The sequence below is a fragment of the Apium graveolens genome, unplaced genomic scaffold (assembly GCF_009905375.1).
Source record: "Apium graveolens cultivar Ventura unplaced genomic scaffold, ASM990537v1 ctg4588, whole genome shotgun sequence".
In the NCBI taxonomy this organism is placed as follows: Eukaryota; Viridiplantae; Streptophyta; class Magnoliopsida; order Apiales; family Apiaceae; genus Apium; species Apium graveolens.
The window spans coordinates 102,482-127,580 of NW_027418607.1; the positions used below are offsets into that span (position 1 = coordinate 102,482).

The window sequence follows — 25,099 nt, forward strand, 5'->3', positions numbered from 1 at the left end:
GGAATTACTGAAGTGTTTGAGAGGTTTAATAAGCTGATAAATGACTTGCAGTTGCATGAAAAGTTCTATGATACTGAGGGGGTCAACCTGAAGTTTTTACTCACCTTCCTGGCCATTTTGAACAGAAAATTTATGAAGTAAGGGAAGAAAGAGATCTAGGCAGAATAACCTTGGAGGTGTTATATGGAGTTCTGAAAATGTATGAACTTGAGATGGTGCAGAGAAAGTCATTGAAGCTAAATCGAGGGCATATTCTTGATGTATCAAATGCCTTGATAGCAAATGACCAAATAATGATTAAACATGAAACTGAATCTCAAATTCAAGTTGTGCATCCTATTGAGGAGGAACACAAGGAGTCTCAGAAACAAGTCATTAAGGAGGTAGGAGAAGAAGAGTTCTATACTCTTGAATAGTTGGATGAAATTGATCAATCCACGACTTACATGGCAAAAAAATTTCAAACACAAGATTCAAGAAGCCAAGGTCTTTCAAAGGTAAAGGTCAATCCTTCTACAACAACAACTGGAAAGGAAAATCTCAGATAAACACAACCGGAAAAGGTGGATACAAGTCAGGATCTGTAGACAGATCTAAGATTAGGTGCTATAACTTTGATGAGCTTGGTCACTTTATTACAGAATGTAGAAAGCGAAATAAGGTGAAGAAAGATAAGGCATACTTGGAGCTTGAAGCTAAGTATGAAGCACCTCTAAATAAACAAAAGGGAAAAACTTATATTGCTGAGGGAAAAAGTTGAGATGGCACAGATGATGAAGATGAAAATGAAGAATATGAAAATTATACTCTTATGGCCTTAGAGGAAGGAGAGTCATCTGCATCAAAGTATGATCCCATCTTAACCACTTTTGATTTGAATGCCTCTCAATATAAAGAAACTGTTGAAAATATGAGCATAAAAATGTTTCACATTCACACAAGTATGATGGTTTCCACTGAGGAAATTGACAGATTGTCAAAAGTGAATGAGAAACTGCAAGTAGAGAAACAAGAACTAGAACTGCAACTTGTGAGCCTAGAGTCTGTTAGGCAAGAAAATGAATATTTAAAGAATAAGCTAAAGTGTGCAGAGGAGATAGAGGCTATATTGAGAAATATAAAAATATTTATAAAAAAATGCAAGAATGTGGGCCAAATGATCTTATATTATATTAATCCTAACAAAAGGTGACATTGTCATCCGTACGTTTAAAAAAGTTTTGGGACCGCTTACAATGTCAGAGGTTGGTAGGAATTTTTTTAAAATCGACTGTTCTAATCTTTTATCTAAGGACTTAGAAGCTGTTTATTGTATAAGATCTCGGTTATAATCTTTTATCCAAGAACTTAAAAGCTGTTTATTGTATAAGGACTTGGAAGCTGATTATTGTATAAGATCTCCCTGCAAACCAGGGACCAGACCCCCCCTAAATATTACTACCTCCATCCCTCTCATTTCTTTATATTTTTTTCACATACTTGACATGTATTTTAAGACAACTATAAAGTATAGTTTCGGAATTTAATTTTAAAATTTTCATTTTTTTAGAAAAATTTGAACATTATATTTTTATTTAAAATATTTTTTTTAAAAAAAATAAATTATGCAACTACATTTAATAAGAACATTAAAATGCGTGCCGAGCCCCCGTGCCCCAATGTAAAGAATTGAGGGGGACGGAAAGAAAAACCGTTTAGCACTGTGAGTTGGAAGTGGAACCTACAATGGAAAAGAAGCACTGTTTTACGTCTCCGTGATATGTCTTCCTCTTTCATATTACCACTGACATGTGTATACAACTGTTATTTTTATTAAAACTGAACTAGATAAAACTCTATAGTCTATATAGTCTCTGCCACTTGCTGCATGCTTATCGGTATCTGTTTATAATGTTGAACACAAAAATCTTTAACTATAATTAATTTCGATTTTAAAAACCTTTTACTAAATCCAATCATGACAGGAGGTTGTGAAGAAGGAAATTCTTAAATGGCTAGATGCAAGAATGATCTATCCTATCTCTGACAGTTCGTGGGTGAGTTTAGTGTAGTGTGTGTCTAAGAAAGGAGGCATTACAGTTGTAGCTAATGAGAAGAATGAGCTCATCTCTACTCGGACAGTCACATGATGGAGAGTTTGCATGGATTATCGAAAGCTGAATAAAGCCACCAGGAAGGATCACTTCCTGCTTCCATTCATTGATCAGATGCTTGACAGGTTGGCTGGTCATGAGTACTATTGTCTTCTAGATGGAAGTTCAGAATATAATCATATTTGCATTGCTCCAGAAGATCAAAAAAAGACTACATTTACTTGTCCATTTGGCACTTTTGCTTTTCGTCGAGTCTCTTTCGGACTTTGTGGTGCACCTGCTACTTTTCAAAGATGCATGATGGCCATTTTCTCAGATATGATTGGCACTAATGTGGAGGTGTTTATGGATGACTTTTCCGTGTTCGGGACTTCTTATGACGAATGCTACAATCTTGGGTTGGTGCTGAAAAGATGTGTTAAGACCAATCTGGTGCTCAATTGAGAAAAATGTCACTTCATGGTGCAACAAGGTATCATTCTTGGTCACAAGGTATCTAGCAAGGGTCTTGAGGTGGATAAGGACAAAGTGGGGGTCATTGAAAATCTTCCTCCGCCAATCTCAGTTAAAGGAGTCCGCAGGTTTCTTGATCTTGCGGGTTTTTATCGGTGATTCATCAAAGATTTTTCCAAATTCTCTAAGCCTTTGTGCAATTTGCTGGAAGAGGATGTTTCCTTCAAATTTGATGAAGAATGTCTAGCTGCTTTTGAAAGCCTGAAAAAGAGTTTGACAACAGCACCTGTGGTTACCGCACCTGATTGGAATGAGCCCTTCGAGATGATGAGTGATGCTAGTGACTATGTAGTTGGAGCAGTTCTTGGCCAGAAGAAGTAGAACATTTTTCATGTGGTTTACTATACTAGTAAGACCCTTAATGGTGCTCAGCTGAATTACACTACTACATAGAAGGAGTTGCTGGCAATTGTCTATGGTTTTGAGAAATTTTGATCTTATTTGCTTGGGACAAAGGTGACAGTTTACACTGATCATGCTGTTATTCGATATCTGGTCTCGAAGAAAGATTCAAAACCTCGGTTGATTTGATGGATTCTCTTACTTCAGGAATTCGAGCTAGAAATCAAGGATCAAAAAGGTACAGAGAATTAGGTAGTTGATCATCTATCACGCTTGGAAGATCAAGGTTAGGCTTCACTAGACAAGACATTGATCAATGAATCTTTTCCTGATGAGCAACTTTTTGGGGTGTAAGAAGAAGAACCATGTTTTGCAGATATTGTGAACTATCTGGTGAGTAATGTCATTCCTCTAGAACTCTCTTACGCTCAAAGAAAGAAGTTTCTACATGAGGTGAAGTGGTATCGATGGGATGAGCCGTTCTTGTTTAGACAGGGAGCAGATCAGATTATCCGCCGATGCATTCTGTATAGTGAGATTGAGGGAATCTTGCGAGATTATCATTCTACTATGTATGGTGGACATTATGATGGAGAGAAGACAGCTTCTCGTATCCTTCAAGCAGGATTCTTCTGACCTATTTTGTTTAAGGATGCTCATCAGTTCGTTTTGAGATGTGATCGCTGCCAACGAGTTGGTAATATATCCAAGAGAGATGAGATGCCTCTTAATGTGATGCTCGAAGTTAAGATTTTTGATGTTTGGGGAATTGACTTCATGGGACCATTTGTCTCATCCTGCAATAATCAGTATATTCTGTTGGCGGTTGATTATATGTCCAAATGGGTCGAGGTAAAAGCGTTACCAACCAATGATGCTAAGGTGGTGATTAACTTCCTTCATAAGCAAATATTCACGCGTTTCGGCACTCCAAGAGTTATAATCAGTGACGAGGGATCGCATTTCTGCAATCGCAAGTTCACTACATTGATGGAGAAGTATCACGTGAATCATCATATTACCACATCTTACCATTTTCATACTAATGGGCAAGCTGAAATGTCTAATCAGGAGATTAAACGTATCTTGGAGAAGGTGATGAGTCCATCAAGAAAAGATTGGTCTTTGAAGCTAGATTAAGCTATATGGGCATATAGAGCAGCATTCAAGACTCCTCTTGGTATGTCTCCTTTCCAGTTGGTGTGTAGGAAAGCGTGTCATTTGCCTGCGGATTTAGAGAATAAAGCATATTGGGCTTTGAAGAAGCTAAAACTTGACATGGAAGTTGCTGGAGAGAAAATAATGCTTCAACTAAATGAACTCGAGGAGTTTCGACTACAGGCTTATGAGAATAGCAAAGTGTACAAGGAGAAAGTTAAGAGATGGCATGATAGAAGATTAGTGCACAAGTCCTTTGTGCCTGGTCAGAAGGTTCTATTGTACAACTCTCGTCTCCGACTTTTACCGGGAAAAATTAAGTCGAGGTGGTCGGGGCCATTCACGGTCAAAATTGTGTTTCCATACGGAGTTGTGGAGATTTTTGATACGCATCAGGATCAAGCGTTCAAGGTGAATGGGCAGAGATTAAAGCATTAATATGGAGATATGGCGAACCGCGAGGTGGTGAGCACCGTTCTTTCGACAACTTGATTCGAAGATTTACGTCAAGCTAGCGACGTAAACCAAGCGCTTCGTGGGAGAAAACCCATGTTTGTTGTATAGTAGGTTCGTCAAGAAAAAGAAAAAAAATAAAAAAAAGTTTTGATTTTCCAGGAGCAAGGCGTGCCCGCGCCAGAAGCGGGGTGGCCGCGCGCTGTTGGCAGAAACTCGGCGTGCCCGCGTGGAGATGCTGGGCGGCCGCGAGGCAGTTCTGGGAAAAAAAAATAAGAAAAACAGAAAAAATAAAACAAAAACAACCCAGCCCGAATTTAACCCCTTTTCTACCCTAAACCTACCATAATTCTTATTCCTAAACACACCTAACCCAATCCCATCTCTATTATATATATATGTTATCTATTATATATATATGTTAGATATATTTGATAATGTCATGTCTAATATGATTTGTGTTTAGTTTTCAGATCTTACTTAAACAGGACAAATCCGTACTTAACTGGAAATCCGCACTTATACTGAAGACAGAACTTAAGTTTTCAGTACTTAAGGTTCAGGAGATATTTATCAGGAGATAATATCAGGACTTAAGGAGACTTTCAGATAAGGAAGGCGGCTGATTGAAATGAAAGAAGATCAAGAAAAATGCAAGAAGAGATATGCATGAAGAAGGAATTCTATGAAGAATAGAATACTTGGAAGAAAAGATAACTGATTTATATATTTTAGGAAGCAGAATTATATTTCATATCAATTAGTGATTATCTTGTAACTGTGTAGTATATAAACACAGGCATAGGGTTTACACTAAAAGTGTTATCATTATCGAGAATAATATTCATTGTAACCCTAGCAGCTCTCGTGATATTTGTTCATCACTGAGAGAGGACAGTTCCACATTGTAACAGAGTTTAATAAAGTTTGTTTTATGTTACTTGTGTTCTTTGAATTCGATTTGATTGTGATATACATTGTATTCAACCCCCCTTCTACAGTGTGTGTGATCTAACAAGTGGTATCAGAGCCTATCTGTTAACACACAAACAATTTAAGATCCAAAAACAATCATGTCCGAAGCAGAAACTCCAACCAAGCCCTCCAAAAATGAAGAACCTCCAAAGACTCAAATCCATAGTCGATATGAGGCTATTAGAGTTCCCATACTGAAACCATCTGAATACCCCATATGGAAGGTGAGGATGACTATGTTTCTGGAAGCTATAGATCCAGAATATCTTGACAAAATCAATGAAGGACCTCACAAGCCAACCAAACTCACTGTTGTAGTTGCAGGTGAAGCAGCAAAGTCTGTACCAAAGGAGAAGAGTGATTCCACTGCTGAAAATATCGCATCAATTGCTAAGGATGCTAAGGTACGACACTTGCCGGATAGTGCCATTGATAATGTAATGTCAAACAGGGTAATTAACTGCAAGACTGCAAAGGAGATATGGGATGCCTTGGAGACAAGATGCCAGGGAACGGATTCGATTAAGAAGAACAGGAAGACTATACTCACTCAAGAGTATGAACACTTTAACTCAAAGCCTAATAAGTCATTGACTGATTTATATGACAGATTTGTCAAACTCTTGAATGATTTGTCACTAGTTGATAAGGAGTATGATCTTGAAGATTCAAACCTTAAATTCCTGTTAGCTCTTCATGAAAGTTGGGATTTGAAGGCCACAATTATAAGAGACAACTATAATCTTGAAGAAACAACTCTTGATGAAATTTATGGGATGCTTAAGACTCATGAACTTGAGATGGAACAAAGAAGCAAGAGGAAAGGAGGAAAGTCAAGGATAGTTGCTCTTAAGGCTGAGGAAGAATCTCCCAAAGCAGCTACCTCAAGGAAAAGCAAGGGAAAAGTGCTCATCACAAAGTCTGATACTGAGTCATCAAGTTCTGATAGTGATGATGACTCAGAAACTGAAAGCTTGCCTGAGATGTATGCTGATGAAGAGGTGATGAAGCTGTGTGCTCTTATGGTGAAAGGAATCACAAGGATTGCATACAGAAAATTCAGGAAGGGAAAGAAGTTTTCCAGGAAAGGTGCAAGTTCTGGTAAAAAGAATTTCAGAAAAATTGAAGGCAAAGGAGGGAAGTCTGACAGAGGAGATTACGCAAATGTCAAATGCTACAACTGTGGTGAGAAAGGCCACATATCTCCTGATTGCAAGAAAGTAAAGAGTGACAAAGGCAAGGCTCTTGTCATAAATAAAGAAAAGCCGGACAGACACTTCAGATTCCGAAAGTGAGGAGAACTATGCCTTGATGGCAAATGCTGATAGCAGTTCTGAAGCTGCTGAGTTAAAGGTACCTCAAACTACTTATGCCTTTCATACTGATGACATTAATGAGTTGAGAAGATATCTTAAAACCATGTTCATTAGTTATAGAGATCAAACTTTAACATGTGAAAGATTAACTTCTGAAAATCTTGCTTGTAAAAAGAGGAATGATTATTTAGAAAAAGAGTTAGTCATGTTCCATCAAACTCCGAAAGATAGAGATGATGCTTTCTATGTTAGGGATGAAGTACTTAAAATGAATGAATCTCTAAAAACTGAGTTAGAAAAGGAAAGAGAGATTATCAGGACTTGGACTAACTCTGGCAGAACAACTCAGAATTTGTTAAGTAGTGGAAACTGGAAAGAGAGCTTAGGTTATGGAGATGATAAGAATGATAAAGGAACTGTAGAAATTAAGCCTATAGTTGTTAAACAAAAGCCAAAGGTAAAACCTGTTAAGTTTGTAGCTGTAAAGTATGATACTGAGAAATTAGAAGTTAAAGAGGAATTAACTTCTGACAAACTAAAACAGGAAAAGCCAACTGAAGTTAACATAGGCTTAATGACAAAGAAGCAGCTTAAGCATAAGCTGAAAGATGTTAAGAATGTAAACAAGGTAAAGTCACCTAGGAAAAATAGGAATGGAAAGAAAGGTGAGAATAAAATCAATGATTATAAGCCTGTTCCTAATGCTCCTAGAAAAACATGTCATAACTGTGGAAGTTCTAACCATCTGGCTTCTTTTTACAGGAAGAATAAGAACATAAACTCCTTACCTTCAAAGTCAGGAGTTAAGAGTCAGTCTGTTAGATATAGGCCACAAAATCCTTGTTTTCATTGTGGTAGTTTATGGCATTCCATTTATACTTGTAAGGAATATCATAGTTTGTACTATGATTATTATCAAATAAAACCTTCTTTAAATAAAGTTAGCATTGTTCCTTCTAGTGTAAGTTCTGATACAAAGTCTGATAGTGTAAATGCTGATAAGAAAAATGTTAACATAAACTTTGATGCTAAATCCGCTGCAAATGTTAACAAACTTAATAAGGCCAAAGGATCCAAGCAAGTCTGGGTCCTTAAAACTAATCATTAGTGGTCTTTGTGATTGCAGGGCAACAGGAAAAACATCCTAGTTCTGTACAGTGGATGCTCAGGATATATGACTGGAAATAAAGCCCTGCTATCAGACTTTGTGGAGAAAGCTGGCCCAAGTGTTTCTTATGGAGATGGCAACATTGGAAAAACACTGGGATATGGCAATATCAATCTTGGGAATGTCATCATTAAAGAAGTAGCTCTGGTCTCAGGACTTAAACACAATCTGCTGAGTGTTAGTCAAATCTGTGACAGAGGTTATCATGTGGATTTCTTTGAAGAACACTGTGAAGTTGTAAGAAAATCTACAAGAAAAGTTGTTCTGAAAGGATACATGCATGGTAACATTTATGAAGCCAAGCTTTCAACAAGTACTGATGGTTCTGCAATCTGTCTGTTAAGTAGAGCATCAATTGAAGAAAGCTGGGATTGGCACAAGAAACTCTCTCATTTAAATTTCAACAATATAAATGAACTAGTCAAGAAAGATCTTGTGAGAGGACTGCCAAAATTAGTATTTGCTCCTGATGGCCTTTGTGATTCATGTCAGAAGGCAAAATAAAGAAAATCTTCATTCAAGAGCAAGACTGAATCATCAATTCTTGAGCCTTATCACCTACTACATGTTGATTTATTTGGTTCAGTGAATGTGATGTCTATTGCAAAGAAGAAATATGCTATGGTCATAGTGGATGAGTTCACCAGATACACATGGGTGTATTTCTGACACACAAAAAGTGAAACTGCATCTATCTTGATTGGTCATGTCAAGCAACTGGATAAATTGGTCAAAGATTCAGTAAAGATAATAAGAAGTGATAATGGCACTGAGTTCAAGAATTTGATTATGGAAGAGTTCTGCAAAGACCATGGAATCAAGCAGGAATTTTCTGCTCCTGGAACTCCACAGCAAAATGGAGTGGTTGAAAGAAAGAATAGAACTCTTATTAAAGCTGCACGAACTATGCTTGATGAAGCAAAGCTACCAACCTATTTTTGGGCTGAAGCTGTGCAGACTGCTTGTTTTACTCAGAATGCTACACTCATTAACAAGCATGGAAAGACACCATATGAGATGGTGAAGAAAAAGAAGCCAAATCTGAAGTATTTTCATGTATTTGGATGCAAGTGTTTTGTTCTTAAGACTCATCCTGAACAGCTATCCAAATTTGATTTAAAAGCTGATGAAGGAATTTTTGTTGGATATCTACTTTCCATAAAAGCCTTCATAGTCTACAATTTAAGAACAAGGGTTGTCATGGAATCTATCAATGTCTCCTTTGATGATAAGAAGATTACTGGACTTGAAGATTTTAATGATCATGATCAGCTGAGATTTGAAAATGAAGATTTAAATTTTAATACCGTAAATCCTGACAGTCTAAATCCTGATATTGCAAACTCTGATGGATTAAACTCTGATGTTATTGAAACTATGATGACTACGCCAAAGGAAGATGCACCTATGCAGGGTGAGCATACTGAAGATACAACCTCATCTCAAGAAGCATCATAACATTCAACTGGCTCTTCAAGTTCTGATTCATCAAGTTCTGACGAGCCAAGTTCTGATAATTCTGAAAACTTAAATTCTGAAGGATCCAACTCAGAGAGCATAATTTCAGGGGGAGCATCAAAAAATGTTGATGAAGACAGCATGGATCATGGGGGAGCATCCAGTTCTAGAGAAAATCTTCCATCTGCAAGGAAGTGGACTATATCACATACACCTGACTTAATTATTGGAAATCCTGATACAGGTGTCAGAACTAGAACAGCTACTTCAAATGAATATCTCTATAATTCTTTTCTTTCTCAGACTGAACCAAAGAAAGTAGAAGAAGCTCTTCAAGATGCTGATTGGGTGCAAGCAATGCAGGAAGAGTTAAATGAATTTGAAAGAAATAAGGTCTGGACCCTAGTGCCAAGACCAAAGAACATATCTGTTGTTGGTACAAAGTGGGTGTTCAGAAACAAAACTGACAGTGATGGCATAATTACAAGGAATAAAGCAAGGCTGGTTGCAAAAGGATATTCTCAACAAGAGGGAATTGATTATGATGAAACATTTGCACCAGTTGCTAGATTGGAAGCCATAAGGATATTTTGGGCTTATGCTGCTCACAAAAAGTTTACAGTCTTTCAAATGGATGTGAAAAGTGCTTTTCTCAATGGAGAATTGGAAGAGGAAGTATATGTTGAACAACCTCCAGGCTTTGTAGATTCTAAATTTCCAAATCATGTCTACATGCTTGATAAAGCACTTTATGGCCTTAAGCAAGCTCCAAGAGCATGGTACGAGACTTTAGCTCAGTTTCTTCTGGAAAGTGGATTTAACAGAGGAACTATTGACAAAACACTGTTCTACCTCAACCATGGAAAGGACTTACTTTTGGTGCAGATATATGTTGATGATATCATTTTTGGTTCTACAAATGACAGACTTTGCAAGAAGTTTGCCAAACTGATGCAATCAAGATATCAAATGAGTATGATGGGGGAACGTAGCTATTTTCTGGGCCTTCAAGTCAAGCAGAATGAAGAAGGCACTTTCATTTCTCAATCCAAGTACACCAGAAATTTGCTGAAGAAATTTGGAATGCAAGATTGTTCAAGTGCATCCACTCCCATGGCCACTGCAACAAAACTGGATAAGGATACTGGTATATCAGTAGATATTACTGATTACAGTGGTATGATTGGCTCGCTACTCTATCTAACTGCTAGTAGACCTGATATTATGTATGCCGCCTGTCTTTGTGCAAGATTTCAAGCAGATCCAAGAGAACCTCGCTTAACAGCTGTGAAAAGAATTTTCAAGTATCTTAAGGGAACAGCTGATCTGGGATTGTGGTATCCTAGAGAATCGGACTTTAAGCTAATAGGTTACTCAGATGCAGATTTTGCAGGATGCAAAATTGACAGGAAAAGCACAAGTGGAAGCTGCCAATTTCTTGGAGGCAGATTGGTTTCTTGGTTTAGCAAGAAACAAAAGTCAATTTCCACATCAACTGCAGAAGCAGAGTACATTGCTGCAGGAAGCTGTTGTGCACAGATTCTTTGGATGAAGAATCAGTTACTGGATTATGGGTTAATATATATTAAAATCCCTATTTACTGTGATAATCAAAGTGCTATTGCTATGACAGGTAATCCAGTTCAACACTCAATGACCAAGCACATCAGCATTAGGTACCACTTCATAAGGGAACATGTGGATGAAGGTACAGTGGAATTGCACTTTGTTCCAACAGAGCAACAACTAGCAGATATCTTCACAAAACCACTGTGTGAAGCTACTTTTACAAGATTGATAAATGAACTTGGAATGGTTTCAGGTTCTTTCTCTAAGTCTGCTTAGTTTATGTTCTGTTTCATCAGATTTTATGATCAGTATTTACAGATATTACTATCTTTGTGTATTCTGTGCTTAATTGAAAATTGCTTAAGTACTGATTGTTGTCTGATGTGAATTTCTAAACACTGATAGTGATATAAATGTTTCTGTGACTATTCAATCCAATAAGGATAACTATGCTAGATGCTGACCTCGTAGTCTTTAATATACTAAAGATCCCATGTTTGAAGTAATTTTTTATGTGGAAATCTTTTAACACAAGCAAATTCTGATATTGAGCTTAGTTAAGTTTACTTTGTCTATCTTATTACTAAGTCAAAAACTAGAATAATGCTTCTTATCTGTTAAGTTCTGATGTCAGTAAATCTAGTGAATGTACTAAGGGCTGATAAGCCTCACTTATCAAAAGAAAAAGAAATTAAAATCAGGTACTCCTTTGAGATCTAGAGTAAAAAATTGGAAGGGAAGACCCAAGTGCATTGCTGGTATTAAGTAATATGCATCAGAAAAGCAAAATAAATATTTTCTTGGTGACTTTTCACACTCTATGATTACTGGAGAAATACTCTGATAATAGCATAAATTCTGACAAGCAGTCGTGACTCACTTACACTGAGAAGCCACTGTAAAATGGAATTTCAAAAGATGCATAGAATGAGCACAAAACAGTTAAGGCGGACTCATGCATGAACTCATTTTAAAGTAGACTTCAGAATCATGGCAGATTTTGAGCAAAGTTCTTAGTTATGCCTTATTTCTAAGATGTACTGAAGTGAATCAGACTTTAATCTTTATCTGATTTTTAGCTTACTGCACACACATACACTCCATATGAATGATGAAAATTACGGTGGTGATAAATGTTCTTTTAGATGAACAGTTTAAGTGTTAGTTGCATAAATTCTGAGGACAACTTCTGATGGAAGTTCTGATGATTAAGTTCTGAAGAGACGAAATCAGAATTTGTGTGAAGAATTACAGAAATAGGCATTCACCTTTCGAGTTAAGGAATCATGTTCTGATGACTGTTAAGTTCTGATATAAGTCTAAGTTCTGATCATGATTCTTTACTTGACTTATTTGTGGTTAAAATCTGAAACAGTCATACTTAAAATCAGAATATGTTTGGGTGAGATATTAACAGTCAACATAATTTGGGTTAGTGGTACTCGTCTATGCACAAGTAATTTTTACTTGTTTCGTGTGCGCATTAAATCCTGTTTTAAGCTTCCAATGGCTGTTATTATTCTCATCAATCTAGGGAGACGAGGTATAATTATTTCTACCTGTAACCATTTAATTTTCCTTGCGTCTCTTGGTATTCTATTGGTTATATAAACCAACACCTCATTCCAGCCAACACATCTTTCATTTTCTCTCAAACTCATTTTTTTTACTCATCAAAAACATGGTTCATTTGAACTTAGTTCTGAACTATGACACTTTCACTATCGAGTTGAGGTGTACTGAATGGCAGAAGGAGTGGCATGTCACTGCCATTCCTGATGAAATCTGGGACTCAGGTCCCCAAGAGGTTCTCACAGACCTCTTATTCTTCTATATGGATTATCATCACCATCTTGAGCGTCTGGAAGAGGAAAGGAGAGAAGCTCTCCAACAACAGGAGCAAATCATTCATCTTTCTCTTCAACGTCAGCTTTGTCAGTCTTCTTAGACTAGGACTAAAGCTGTTGATGATAGGATTCGTAGCTTAGGAAAATCTTGTAATTTGATGCATGTAATTTAAGTTTCATGAAATGTATTTGCTTAATATATTAATGAAATTTTCTCTTTTGTGCAAGATTTTATCTCTGAGTCGTTTCATATTCTGATGATTTTTTAAATCCTGATACTAACCATATTCTAATGACCTTATAAATTCTGATACAAATCAAGTTCTGATTCCGACGTGGCCGTATTTGTTTACTTGGTTTATTTTTGGTCATTATCTCCCTGGTTATATTTTTACAGAATATTGATAAAGCATTAATAATAATTTATTAAGTGGGAACAATTTAAAATTTAAAATAAAACTGAACGTCCTTGATTAATGGGATTACTTGGTTAGTGGGACGGTTTTTCTCCTTGAAAAACTGCATGTGATAAGTAATGATTACTGAATACTCGTGCCCATTAATTATCTTTTACTGCTGCATGTCTGACAGGTGTCTCAACGGTTACTTTTTCTACCGTGTATAAGTAAAAGAGAGAAAAGATTGTAAAATATTTTATTTACTTTCATATTTTATCTCTCTCTTTTTACTTTTATTCTCTCTCATCTACTGACGATTTTTCATCCAGACATTTTATCAAACACCTTACAGGCAATTTTCTTTCTCACGTATTTCTAATGGCACCCAAGGACATAATTTTTGATGGAGCTAAGTTTGTTCCTAATAACTTCTCTGCCATTCTCATCAAGTCAGAAGCCCCATCTGAACTTCACTTCATTCAGGACTTTCTTGCTAGTTCTGATATTGGGTATGCTCTGACCGAACCTAAAGCAGTTTCTGGTACTCAAGTACTGGAGTTCTGGAGAAGCGGTGTATATGATGATGGTGGTGTTCAAGGGTCCCCAAGTATTATTTTTTCATCAGGGGATGATGAGTATGTTGTGACTTTGTCTACGGTTTGACAAGCACTGCAGCTACCTGAGAACTGTGTTTATTCTACTGTTGAAGATCCAGTTCTTCAAAACATGATGGCCAGTCTGGGATATGAGAGGACATTGGCAAAGCTGGGCCAGTTGAAGAGATCTTTCATAAGGAGGGAATGGAGTTTCTTCTTTGATTGCATACCAAACAAATGTTCCAATTTTGATGCAATTCCCATATTCAGCCAACAAATTGGGTATGCTCTCATAAATTAAACTGATTTTGACTATGCAAGTGTTGTCTTAGGTTTTATTAGGGACAAAATGAATGAAGATAGATCTACTATTTATTTTGCTAGATTCTGTCAGCTTATCTATAGTTTCTGTTGTGATAATAAGCCCCGAAATGCTAGTGAATTAATTTTATCATTCAGAATAGCTAAAAGAGCTTTTACTGACTTATTATCTACTGATAATAAGAAGGCTGTGTTAAGACCCCTCTTAATTCCTTTATCTGTAAAACAAGCCTTAATAACCTATGATCCCGTTAAATACACAGCACTATATCCTGATGTCCAACCATTTGAACCTCATCCATCAGCACCTACCACCTCTACTCAACCACCTCAAACTTCTCAACCTAAACCTTCAGATCTTACAGTGCAACCTTCATCTTCCAAACCTAAGAGGACTAAAAAAGTACCTCAGACACAACAGAAGAGAAGGCGATTCATTTTGCAAGATGAATCAGATACTGAGGAACAGGTTCCTGTGTCAGAGCCTGTTGTTAAAGAAGCTGAGAAGGTCTCTTCTCAGAAGGATACTGGAATTGGGGGTTCTAAGCTTCTCAAAAGGCTTAGAAGGATGTATTCTGATGAAGATCCCAAGGTATCTCCACCTTCAAAGAGATACAAGAAATAGAGAGCTCACAGGGACAGGGCTAAGCCAGTTTCAGAGGATGAGGAAGCAACAGCTAAGGAAGGAGATCAGGAATCTCTGATCTCAAAAGAGCCAGAATTTGCTGAAGCTACTGCATCTACACCTCCATTTTCACCCATTCAGGAAACTGCTCAAGATAAAGTATCTACACCACCTGTGTCTCCTGTAACTGAACCAGTACCTACTGAAGACCCAGGCACAATTGCTGAGATTAATTATCATAACCTGATTGTGCCTGAGGTTCTGTACTTAGAAGCTCCACCAACTCAAATCACTCCACCAACAACACCAATTCCTGATGCTGATTTTATTCCAGAATTGCCTACAACACCTTCTCTGCATCTAGATACTGAAGATCAGATTTTAGGTGAGCATCAGAATATGGCTGTTGATTAGAACATAGTTGGCGATCAACACTTAGAGGATGATGTTGAAGCCTCCATAGCCTCTCATACTGTTCGTTTATCAGAGGATGCTGAAGATGTTGACTCTATAAGTTCTGATGCTACAAATGTTGATGATACTGGTAATGCTGCTATAAATATAGATGCTGATACAGCTGGTCCTTCTGGACATGAACCTCTACAAGCTCCTTCAAAAGCTGAGATAGTGATACTGGTAAAAGGATAAGTTCTGATGAACTTTTGGAACTTGATGAAGAAATTTCAAGACAGTTATTTCTGAAAGAAAATCCAGGAATGGACTTTGAGAGTCTAAAGGAAGAAGAAGCTAGACTTAAGTTAAAAAAAGTCATCTCCAAATCTGAAGCTTCTGTTGTTGAAAAGAAACTTCCTACGGCTAAAGGCATTGTGATAAAAGAAAGGACAAATCCTGTGGCAACCAAGGCCAAATCATAATTGCAGATAGATCCAAGGTCCAAGGGTAAAGAAAAAGTTGGTGAACCTGTAAAGGTTTATGTGTCTCCTATAGATGAAGAAATTTCTGATGAAGATGCTAATCTTACTCTGACTTCAAGGAAGACTTCTAAGACAACCTCTGACATGGCTCAAGTTGTTCAGAGTCAAGATATAGTTAGTTCTGATATAACTATGAAGCAAGCAACCTCTGACATAGCTCAAGTTGGCTTGATATCAGAAGATAAGTCAAAGGAAACCTCTGACATTGCTCATGTTAAATCCTCAAAGTTACTCCTACCAGGATTCACTAAAGCCAAAAAGACTCAACCTTTGAAGACTACAGCAAGTGGTTTTGAAGCAAGAGTGGTTACTGGAAAGGAAACAAGAGATAAATCTGGATTGGTTAGTGCTGATGAAAGAAGAGTGCAAAACACAACCAATGATCCAACTTCCTTAAGTGAACCAGGTGTTGGAGCAACTCCTGAAAGATTGAATCAGCTTGAATCTGTACAGATGGTTTACCATACCTTCTTGATAGAACACATCTTATTATATTTCATGACAGATGGAAGGGTTTACCATATAAGGGAAAATGCTATACCACTGAAGTATTTTGAGGAACTAGAACATGTTTTATTCTTATTTCAAGTGAAGGACAGATTAACAGAAAGTGCTGCAAATTATTTGAAGACTCAAATTCAGAGACAGAAGAAGCTTTATTTTGTGAAGTCTGACAGCACATACTGTCCTAAGTACAAAGATCACAAGGGTGATATTGTTGATATGAAGCCTAATACTGTAAAGATCAGAACATATCTTGGTATTAAGGGACTTGAATTCAATCTAGAGTCTGACAAAGCCTATGTCATCAGACTAGATCAGGAGTTGAGAAAAGCAAAAATTAATGATCTCAGATATGCTATCTTCCAAACTGGTGAAGATATCGCAGAGCTTAAAGATGCTAAAAGGAGGATGATTGATGAACTCAGATATGCTGAAAGATGTTTGTTAAAGAACTATCTCAGAACAACACCTGATATTGAAGATATCAGAAAGTGAAGCCAAGTCAAGATCTACAACTGCTCAAATTCTGATGTGTATACAGACTGAAGTTGTTATCAGAAGTTAAAGTTGGTAAAGCTTTAAGGACTGTAAGTTGTAGTTATCTAGTCAAATTCTCATGCATTTGTACTTAATGTTTTTGACATCATCAAATATCTGTTAAAATTGTATATTATGCTAATTTACAAGTTGGGAGAGATTATTAGATATATTTGTTAATGTCATGTCTAATATGATTTGTGTTTAGTTTTCAGATCTTACTTAAACAGGACAAATCCGTACTTAACTGGAAATTAACACTTACACTGAAGACAGAACTTAATTTATCAGTACTTAAGGTTTAGGAGATATTTATCAGGAGATAATATCAGGACTTAAGGAGACTTTCAGATAAGGAAGGCGGCTGATTAAAAGGAAAGAAGATCAAGACAAACGCAAGAAGAGATATGCATGAAGAAGGAATTCTATGAAGAATAGAATACTTGAAAGAAAAGATAACTGATTGATATATTTTAGGAAGCAGAATTATATTCCATATCAATTAGTGATTATCTTGTAACTGTGTAGTATATAAACACAGACATAGGGTTTATACTAAAAGTGTTATCATTATCGAGAATAATATTCATTGTAACCCTAGCAGCTCTCGTGATATTTGTTCATCACTGAGAGAAGACAGTTCCACATCGTAACAGAGTTTAATAAAGTTTGTTTTCTGTTACTTGTGTTCTTTGAATTCGATTTGATTGTGATATACACTGTATTCAACCCCCCTTCTACAATGTGTGTGACCTAACAATATATATATATACATCCTACATACATCTCTATCACATCTATTCTAATTCCAAAACCCTAGCTTCTTCTAGACACTACATACACACAAAATCTCTATTACTCTTACAATGGCACCCAAAAGATCGAGAGTCATGGTGAGTAGCAGCTCTAGTGATTCGAGTGCTGGTGGAGCGGAAAACACCTTTGGCCAGAGTGTGACGTTGATTTTAACAATTTAGCTTTTGATTCTTGCAGTCTAGCTTCTATCTCCCCCTTAGTCTTGGTAGCAGGAAAGATTAGAGGAGTAGGAATTTTAGGTCTAACAGCTTCTGGTAATTATGGGAGTGGAATGTTTAAAGCTCCCATAATAGCTCCTAGAGAGACATAATTTTGCATTTGAAGGTTTATGTGGGAGTCTACTAGGGACTAGATATCCTGCTGTTGACTTTGCACTAGAGCTGTCAGTTGGGAAACTTGAGTTTTCAAAGAGGCATTTGAAGAATGGAGGGATGGGATTTGATCTTGAAAATTTTGGATTTGTAGGGGAGTTGATGCATACAAGGGTTGGACTGAGCTTGATGCTGCCAAAGAACCAACAGAATTCTGCACAACATTTTTCACCTCTTTTATGACCAAGGCTGAATGTTCAAATTTAGCCTTGTAAGGTTGATCCACTTTGACCTTTGTGTCATTATGTTGAGTAATTTGATTCTGGATCACATCATGTAGATATTTCTAAGATTCCCTTAGCTTGGCCACATTTTCTTCCACGGGAGTGAGAGAGAGAGCTTGTAGTCTATCTGAGAATCTGTTGAACTTGGTCTTGTTGTCTTGAAATGTTGGCATCAGCTCATCAATCATGTCATTAAACATCTTCTTTACTTCATTCTGATGCTTGACTAGAGTGCTTTCCATGACTCTTGCAACATGGTGAAAGGCCTTCAATTGAGGTTTATACACCTCTATCACAACATCATAAACCTCTTGAGGAGTGAGAACCTTAGCATTACTACTCAAAATTATAACAAATTCCTCCCTGAATTTGGCTAATGCCTCCTCCATTGTTGTGAAATCTTTAGAGAGCCATGCATCCACATTATTATCTGCTTTATCAGTAATTTTCTCCCGTTGCTCCTCAACATCCTCCTTGTATGAAAGCAGTCCGTCTTGATAGTCTTAGTTTGACATATCTGTAGTAAGGAGTTGTTGGGAAATATTGGCTAGGCCTGCAAGCTGTTCAACCAAAAGATCTTCAACTGTAGTGGGTTGGGCTTGAGCATCCTGCAGCCATTATGAAATAAGGTGGGGAAGTTGTGGTGTAGAGTTTGAGGTGGATGGGATATTTGTTTGGTTTGAGGTGAAGGGTGTAGTTGTATTAGGTAATGTTAGGATGTTAACACGCGCTAAAATTCACGCAAGTATACGCGTTCATAAGTAGTATAAGATTAAATCAAATTCATTCCCACAGAGACTCTTTGGTTAATTTAAGAATATGCACCTATGCAATAATGATATGGTTATTATCCAATGCTAAGACAAATAACAAGTTGAGATTATTTATAACTAAGAATTAAACTAACAATTATAACTAAGAATTAAATTAACAATTATAACTAAGAGAACAAGAATGGTTGAATTAATATATATGATAAACATGGGATCCTAACTTCATTAAATACAATAGCCTTTTTTTTTCTTAACCTTAGCATGTAATGGTGATGACACTAATCAGATAACATAAAACTAGTAAACACCAACTTTCGTTGTACGAATACCCTACTACCAAGCATCCACAAAAGAGATAGAAGTTGAATAGACACCAGTTATGCTTAGTCCTTATATGTCTATAAGAATTGAAAACATAACAGTTTAATGCGCAAGTTATCTATCATGATTACATAGAGCAAGTAAGATGGTTAAAATTTCCTACGAATCATGCATAACAATAACACATGAACCTATGCTAGCATGGCAAGTTCTAAATCTCTATATTCACTTTCGCTTTAATAGAGATTAACACGCTATCTTATATGTTAGCTACGCACATAAGACGAATAAGAACAACCAATACTAGGTTATCATATAATCACCACACACTAAGGTATCGAAACAAATTATCTAAAGAAATCCATAAATAAATCCGCTAGAACCCCATGATAACGATTAGTTCATAATCGAACTCATCGTCACCATGGGTTCCAATGAAAGCATGATAATAAACAATATAAGAGTACTAGGATTTAAAGACAAATCGAAAACAAGCATCCAAGTATCGCATAAATCAAAGAAAACAAAAGTCTTCTTCTCCGTAGCCTTCTCGTGCTCTCTAGGTCTTCTTATTGCTCTCCTCGGTCTCCTTGTTGTTGAAAATGTCTTTTTATATAGGCTCTAGGATGACCAGGACTCTCAAAATCTTCATTTTTAATTAAAATCAGGATTCTGGGGTAGAAACCGGGCGCAGCGCGGCCGCGCTGGAATAGTGTTTTCAGCGGCGCGGGCGCGCTGGTTCTGGCGCGACCGCGCTGACATTCTGGAAAAATTCTGACAATTCTTCTTTTTGTCGTATCTTGAGTTCTGCTCGTCAGAATTAGGCGATTCAACTACCCACGCGAAGCTAACGAGATTCTCTACAACTTGAGAATGTCCTAGGCTTCCAATTATTTCATCATATTTCTTTGAAAAGCTTCTTTCTTCATTTAACTGATGCCTGAAATGCACACACACAAAAATACATCAAAAATACCAACAACTTGAGTCCAAAACACCAACTTAAGCCTGAAATGAAGCGTTCCAAGTAGATATAAAATCTATTTATCACACCCCCAAACTTGAACCAATGTTTGTCCTCAAGCATAAACAGACTCAAAACTACAAAACAATCCTAATGCATGAATGCAACTAAATGATAATGCAATCGATCCCCTTAGAATAACCCTAACCAATCAAATAAGCCAATGCCTCTAAGAATACAATGACTCAAAACAGAGCTCGAATAAATCCCACAAACCAACTCACAAACCATAAACGTGCATGTGTGAGATGCTTAACAGAAATACTCTCGATACTAAATCAATAACCATAACTTATCTTTCATCAAAACAATCATAAGTTTATAAAACAAATAGACGTTAAACACATAATGACTCTCAACACATTATTTCTACTAGAGTTATACAAGGATTCACGCTATTATTGAACACATAACAAATATGCTTATTTGATCGTGCAATGAATGAGGTCCCAAAAGACTTATACAATAATACCCATGTAGTCAGCGTTAGGTTAGTGGATCCCAGACTATGAAAAGCCTTAGGTCACTACGCATAAAGTCCCCTAAGAACTTAATAACTCGAGTATTAAAGAGCTCACTCTTGATCAATTATGCATAAATACAAACTTCTTCTTTTTTTCTCTTTTTTTTCAACAATTTCTAGATGAGTGCGTTTCACTCCATCTCATTCAACCCTAGACTACTCATAAAAATATGAGCCGGCTACTAGCCATTTCACGCCTAGCCTTATTCACAACTAGCAATGAAATCCAAGTTTTTCTCCAGTTTAAAAATTTAGTGTTTTTACGTCATTACGAGAATATCACAAATTCTAAATTTAACCAAGTGATTAAATCTCAATAACAAACAAGTATGATCATGATCTAGATCAAAAGCAACCCTATAAGACTTTGTAAAAATATTTGTTTCTGGCATGCAAATCAATACATTAGGACTTAAACATCCCTCTATTCGTTATCACTACACTCAAATCAACATCAACTTATCAAATATCATAGTTCATCTTAAGGGATCATGCTAAATATGCATGCAAATGCAACTATATGAAATCATATAAAAAATAAACAAATATGTCATATATGAAAAATCATGCAACACTATGAATGAAATACAACTATATGCAATCATGAATCTATATGAACTATATGGACACATACAAACTAATCCTTACATTATCACCCCCAAATATAAAATTTTCAATGTCCTCATTGAAGGTAATAATAAGGATTTCAGGCATACCTAGTCGTCGGAAAGATCACCCTCCTCGGGTGGAGGATTAGGTGGCCAATCAACCTCGCCACCAGTGTCTCGGACAACAGTACCGAAAGCGTGTGTCAAATCTTCAGCAAAACGACAGTGAATGTCGTGCATGGCCTCCATACGCCTAGTCAATCGCCTGTACTGCGCATGAGAAGAACCCTCTATAGGCACTGGAGGATCTGTTCGACTACCCCCTACATCATCAAAAATATATCCCAACCCCTTATCATGGGGTGCACCTAAGAATGCATAACTCAAGTGATCTGGAAGTGGTTTGAACTCAAGTGTGGGAGCTTCTTTAAACGGCGGTTCGAGAGGTTCCTGAGAAATTTTCAGCTCTGCTAACCCAAGGGAATCGAATGGTATATCCAACTTCCTCTTCCATGGAGGTGCATTCAAAACCTGCAGTTGCTCTACCCCTTCTTCATCTTTACTATCAAATTCCCCTGTTAAGGATCTCTCCAAGGTATCTGACTTTGGCAAATGCTCAAGCTCCAAATTCACGACAGAATCGACCTACTCTACTTTAAAGCATTCCTCTTTAACTGTGGGTAACTTTATTGTCTTGAACACATTAAAAGTGACCTTATAATCATGAACCTTCATCGTAAGCTCTCCTTTTTGCACATCGATCATAGGTCGGCCTGTAGCCAAGAATGGTCTTCCCAAGATGATGGGAATCTTCTTATCTTCCTCGAAATCAAGAATTACAAAGTCAGCATAGAAGATGAGTTTATCCACCTTGACCAAGACATCCTCCACCATACCTCATGGATAAGTGATTGAACGATCATCTAGTTGCAATGACATGTATGTTGGTTTCAGATCAGGCAAACCAAGCTTCTTGAAGATAGACAAGGGAATTAGATTGATACTAGATCCGAAATCACATAAACATTTGTCGAATGATAAGATTCCAATAGTACAAGGAATAGTAAAACTTTCAGGATCTTTAAGCTTCGGAGGCAACTTTTTTGCAGAACAGCACTGCATTCCTCTGTAAGAGCAACGGTCTCTAACTCATCGAGCTTCACCTTCCGAGAGAGAATATCTTATATCTTTCATAAACCTCACATAGCTAGGCATCTGTTCAAGAGCTTCAGTGAAAAGTATGTTGATATGAAGTTTCTTGAACACCTCCAGAAACTTAGCAAATTGCTTATCCAACTTCTGCTTCTGCATCCTTTTAGGAAAATGAGGTGGAGGATAGACCTTTTTCTCCCTTGTATTACCCTCAGGAGGAGTGTGTTCCACAGTTTTCTTCCTTGATTCCACTTCCGCTTCCTTCTGCACATCTTCTTCAGCCAAAACTTCAGATTCTGGAACTTGAGATTTTTCAGGGCTTGCAACCTTCCCAGACCTCAATGTAATTGCCTTAATCTGCTCTTCTGCTTCCCTCTTGCATGGAACTTTTGTATCACTAGAAAGAGTTCCTGATAGTCGATTCAATAAGGCATTAGCAATTTGTCCTATCTGGTTCTCCAGAGTCTTGATAGAAACAGCCTGGCTTTGGCATATAAGAGCCTGTTTTTGCACACAAGCCTCAACTCCTCCAATTCAGTTCATTCAAAGATTGACCTGCATCATGAGTTTATTGTTGAAGTTGGAGCTGTTCTCTTGGTTCAAATTGTTGCTAAAAACCAGGAGGGTTGAATTGTTTTGCTCCAAACTGCTGGAACGGCTGTTGCATCACATTCGGATTGTTGCTCCATCTGAAGTTAGGATGATTCCAGTTGTCAGGATGATAAGTGTCTAGAACTAGTTGCTGCGATCTCTGAAAGTTGCTTACAAACTGAGCTGATTTACTAGATATAACGCATTGCTCTGTCGCATGTGAACCTGCACACAACTCATAAACACTGGTTATCTGGTTAACATCACAGTTAACCAGAGAATCGATCTTCATAGACAACGCCTTTAGTTGAGCAGTGATAGTCATAACTTTATCCACTTCAAGAAATCCTACTACCTTGTCCTGTGGCAATCTCTGGGTTGGATATTGATATTCATTAGCAGCCATCACTTGAATTAGATCATAAGCTTCCTCATAGCTCTTTGCCCATAATGCTCCACCTGATGCTGCATCGAGCATGGATCTTGACTGTGCTCCCAAACCATTATAAAAGCAATTGATGATCATCCAATCAGGCATTCCATGATGAGGACACTTCCTAAGTATCTCCTTGTAGCGCTCCCAAGCTTTATACAAAGATTCTCCCATTTTCTGCGTAAATTGAGTAATGAAATTCCTGATTGCAGCTGTCTTCGCCATAGGGAAGAATTTAGTGAGAAAATTTTGAGCAAGGTCTTCCCAAGTAGTAATCGAACCAGCTGGTAGAGAGTGTAACCAGCTCTTAGCCTTATCCCTCAGAGAGAATGGGAACAGTCTCAATTTCATCACATCCTCAGACACACCATTGAACCTGAAGGTGTCGCAGATCTCTACGAAATTCCTAATGTGCATATTGGGATCTTCCGTTGGAGAACCCCCAAACTGGATTGAATTCTGCACCCATTGAATCGTGCTAGACTTGATTTCAAAAGTATTAGCCGAGATGGCTGGTCTGACAATGCTAGACTGAATGTCATTGATCTTCGATTGAGAATAATCCATCAAAGCCTTCAGATTCGCTGCTGGTTCTCATATTACAACAAAAACTTCTTCTTCAACTTTTTCCTCAACAAAGACACGAGATTGAGAACGCGTTCGCATACACGCTCTCTAGAGTACCTGAAATAAAACAAGTACCCGTGTAAGTAAAATATATGAGTCACTGAACTTTAACGATCATGGATGATAAGTACATAAACTAAATAATTAACAACACCGAGTCACCGGCAGCGGCGCCAAAAACTTGTTAGGACGTTAACACGCGCTAAAATTCACGCAAGTATACGCGTTCATAAGTAGTATAAGATTTAGATCAAATTCGTTCCCACAGAGACTCTTTGGTTAATTTAAGAATATGCGCATATGCAACAATGATATGGTTATTATCCAATGCTAAGACAAATAACAAGTTGAGATTGTTTATAACTAAGAATTAAACTAACAATTATAACTAAGAGAACAAGAATGGTTGAATTAATATATATGAAAAATATGGGATCCTAACTTCATTAACTACTTCATTCAATAGCCTTTTTGTTCTTAACCTTAGCATGTAATGGTGATGACACTAATTAGATAACACGAAACTAGTAAACGTCAACTTTCATTGTACGAATACCCTACTACCAAGCATCCACAAAAGAGATAGAATTTGAATAGACACCAATTATGCTTAGTCCTTTATATTTCTATAAAAATTAAAAACATAATGACTTAATGCGCAAGTTATCTACCGTGATTGCATAGGGAAAGTAAAATGGTTAAAATTACCTACGAATCATGCATAATAATAACACATGAACTTATGCTAGAATGGCAAGTTCTAAATCTCTATATTCACTTTCGCTTCAATAAAGATTAACATGCTATCTTATATGTTAGCTACGTAAA

The 25,099-nt window shown here is 37.1% G+C and overlaps 1 protein-coding gene and 1 non-coding gene across 2 annotated transcripts; both read left to right on the forward strand.

Annotated features, from left to right (window-relative positions):
- The first annotated feature begins 3,938 nt into the window (after nucleotides 1-3,938).
- LOC141702047 (uncharacterized) lies at nucleotides 3,939-4,544 on the forward strand. Its single transcript, XM_074505751.1, has 2 exons — nucleotides 3,939-4,043; nucleotides 4,146-4,544. The coding sequence occupies exons 1-2, from the start codon at nucleotides 3,939-3,941 to the stop codon at nucleotides 4,542-4,544; spliced, it is 504 nt and encodes a 167-aa protein (XP_074361852.1).
- A 19,203-nt stretch (nucleotides 4,545-23,747) lies between these two features.
- LOC141702051 (small nucleolar RNA R71) lies at nucleotides 23,748-23,854 on the forward strand. The gene has a single exon (XR_012566991.1). It is a non-coding gene; the product is annotated as a small nucleolar RNA R71 (small nucleolar RNA).
- The last annotated feature ends 1,245 nt before the right edge of the window (nucleotides 23,855-25,099 follow it).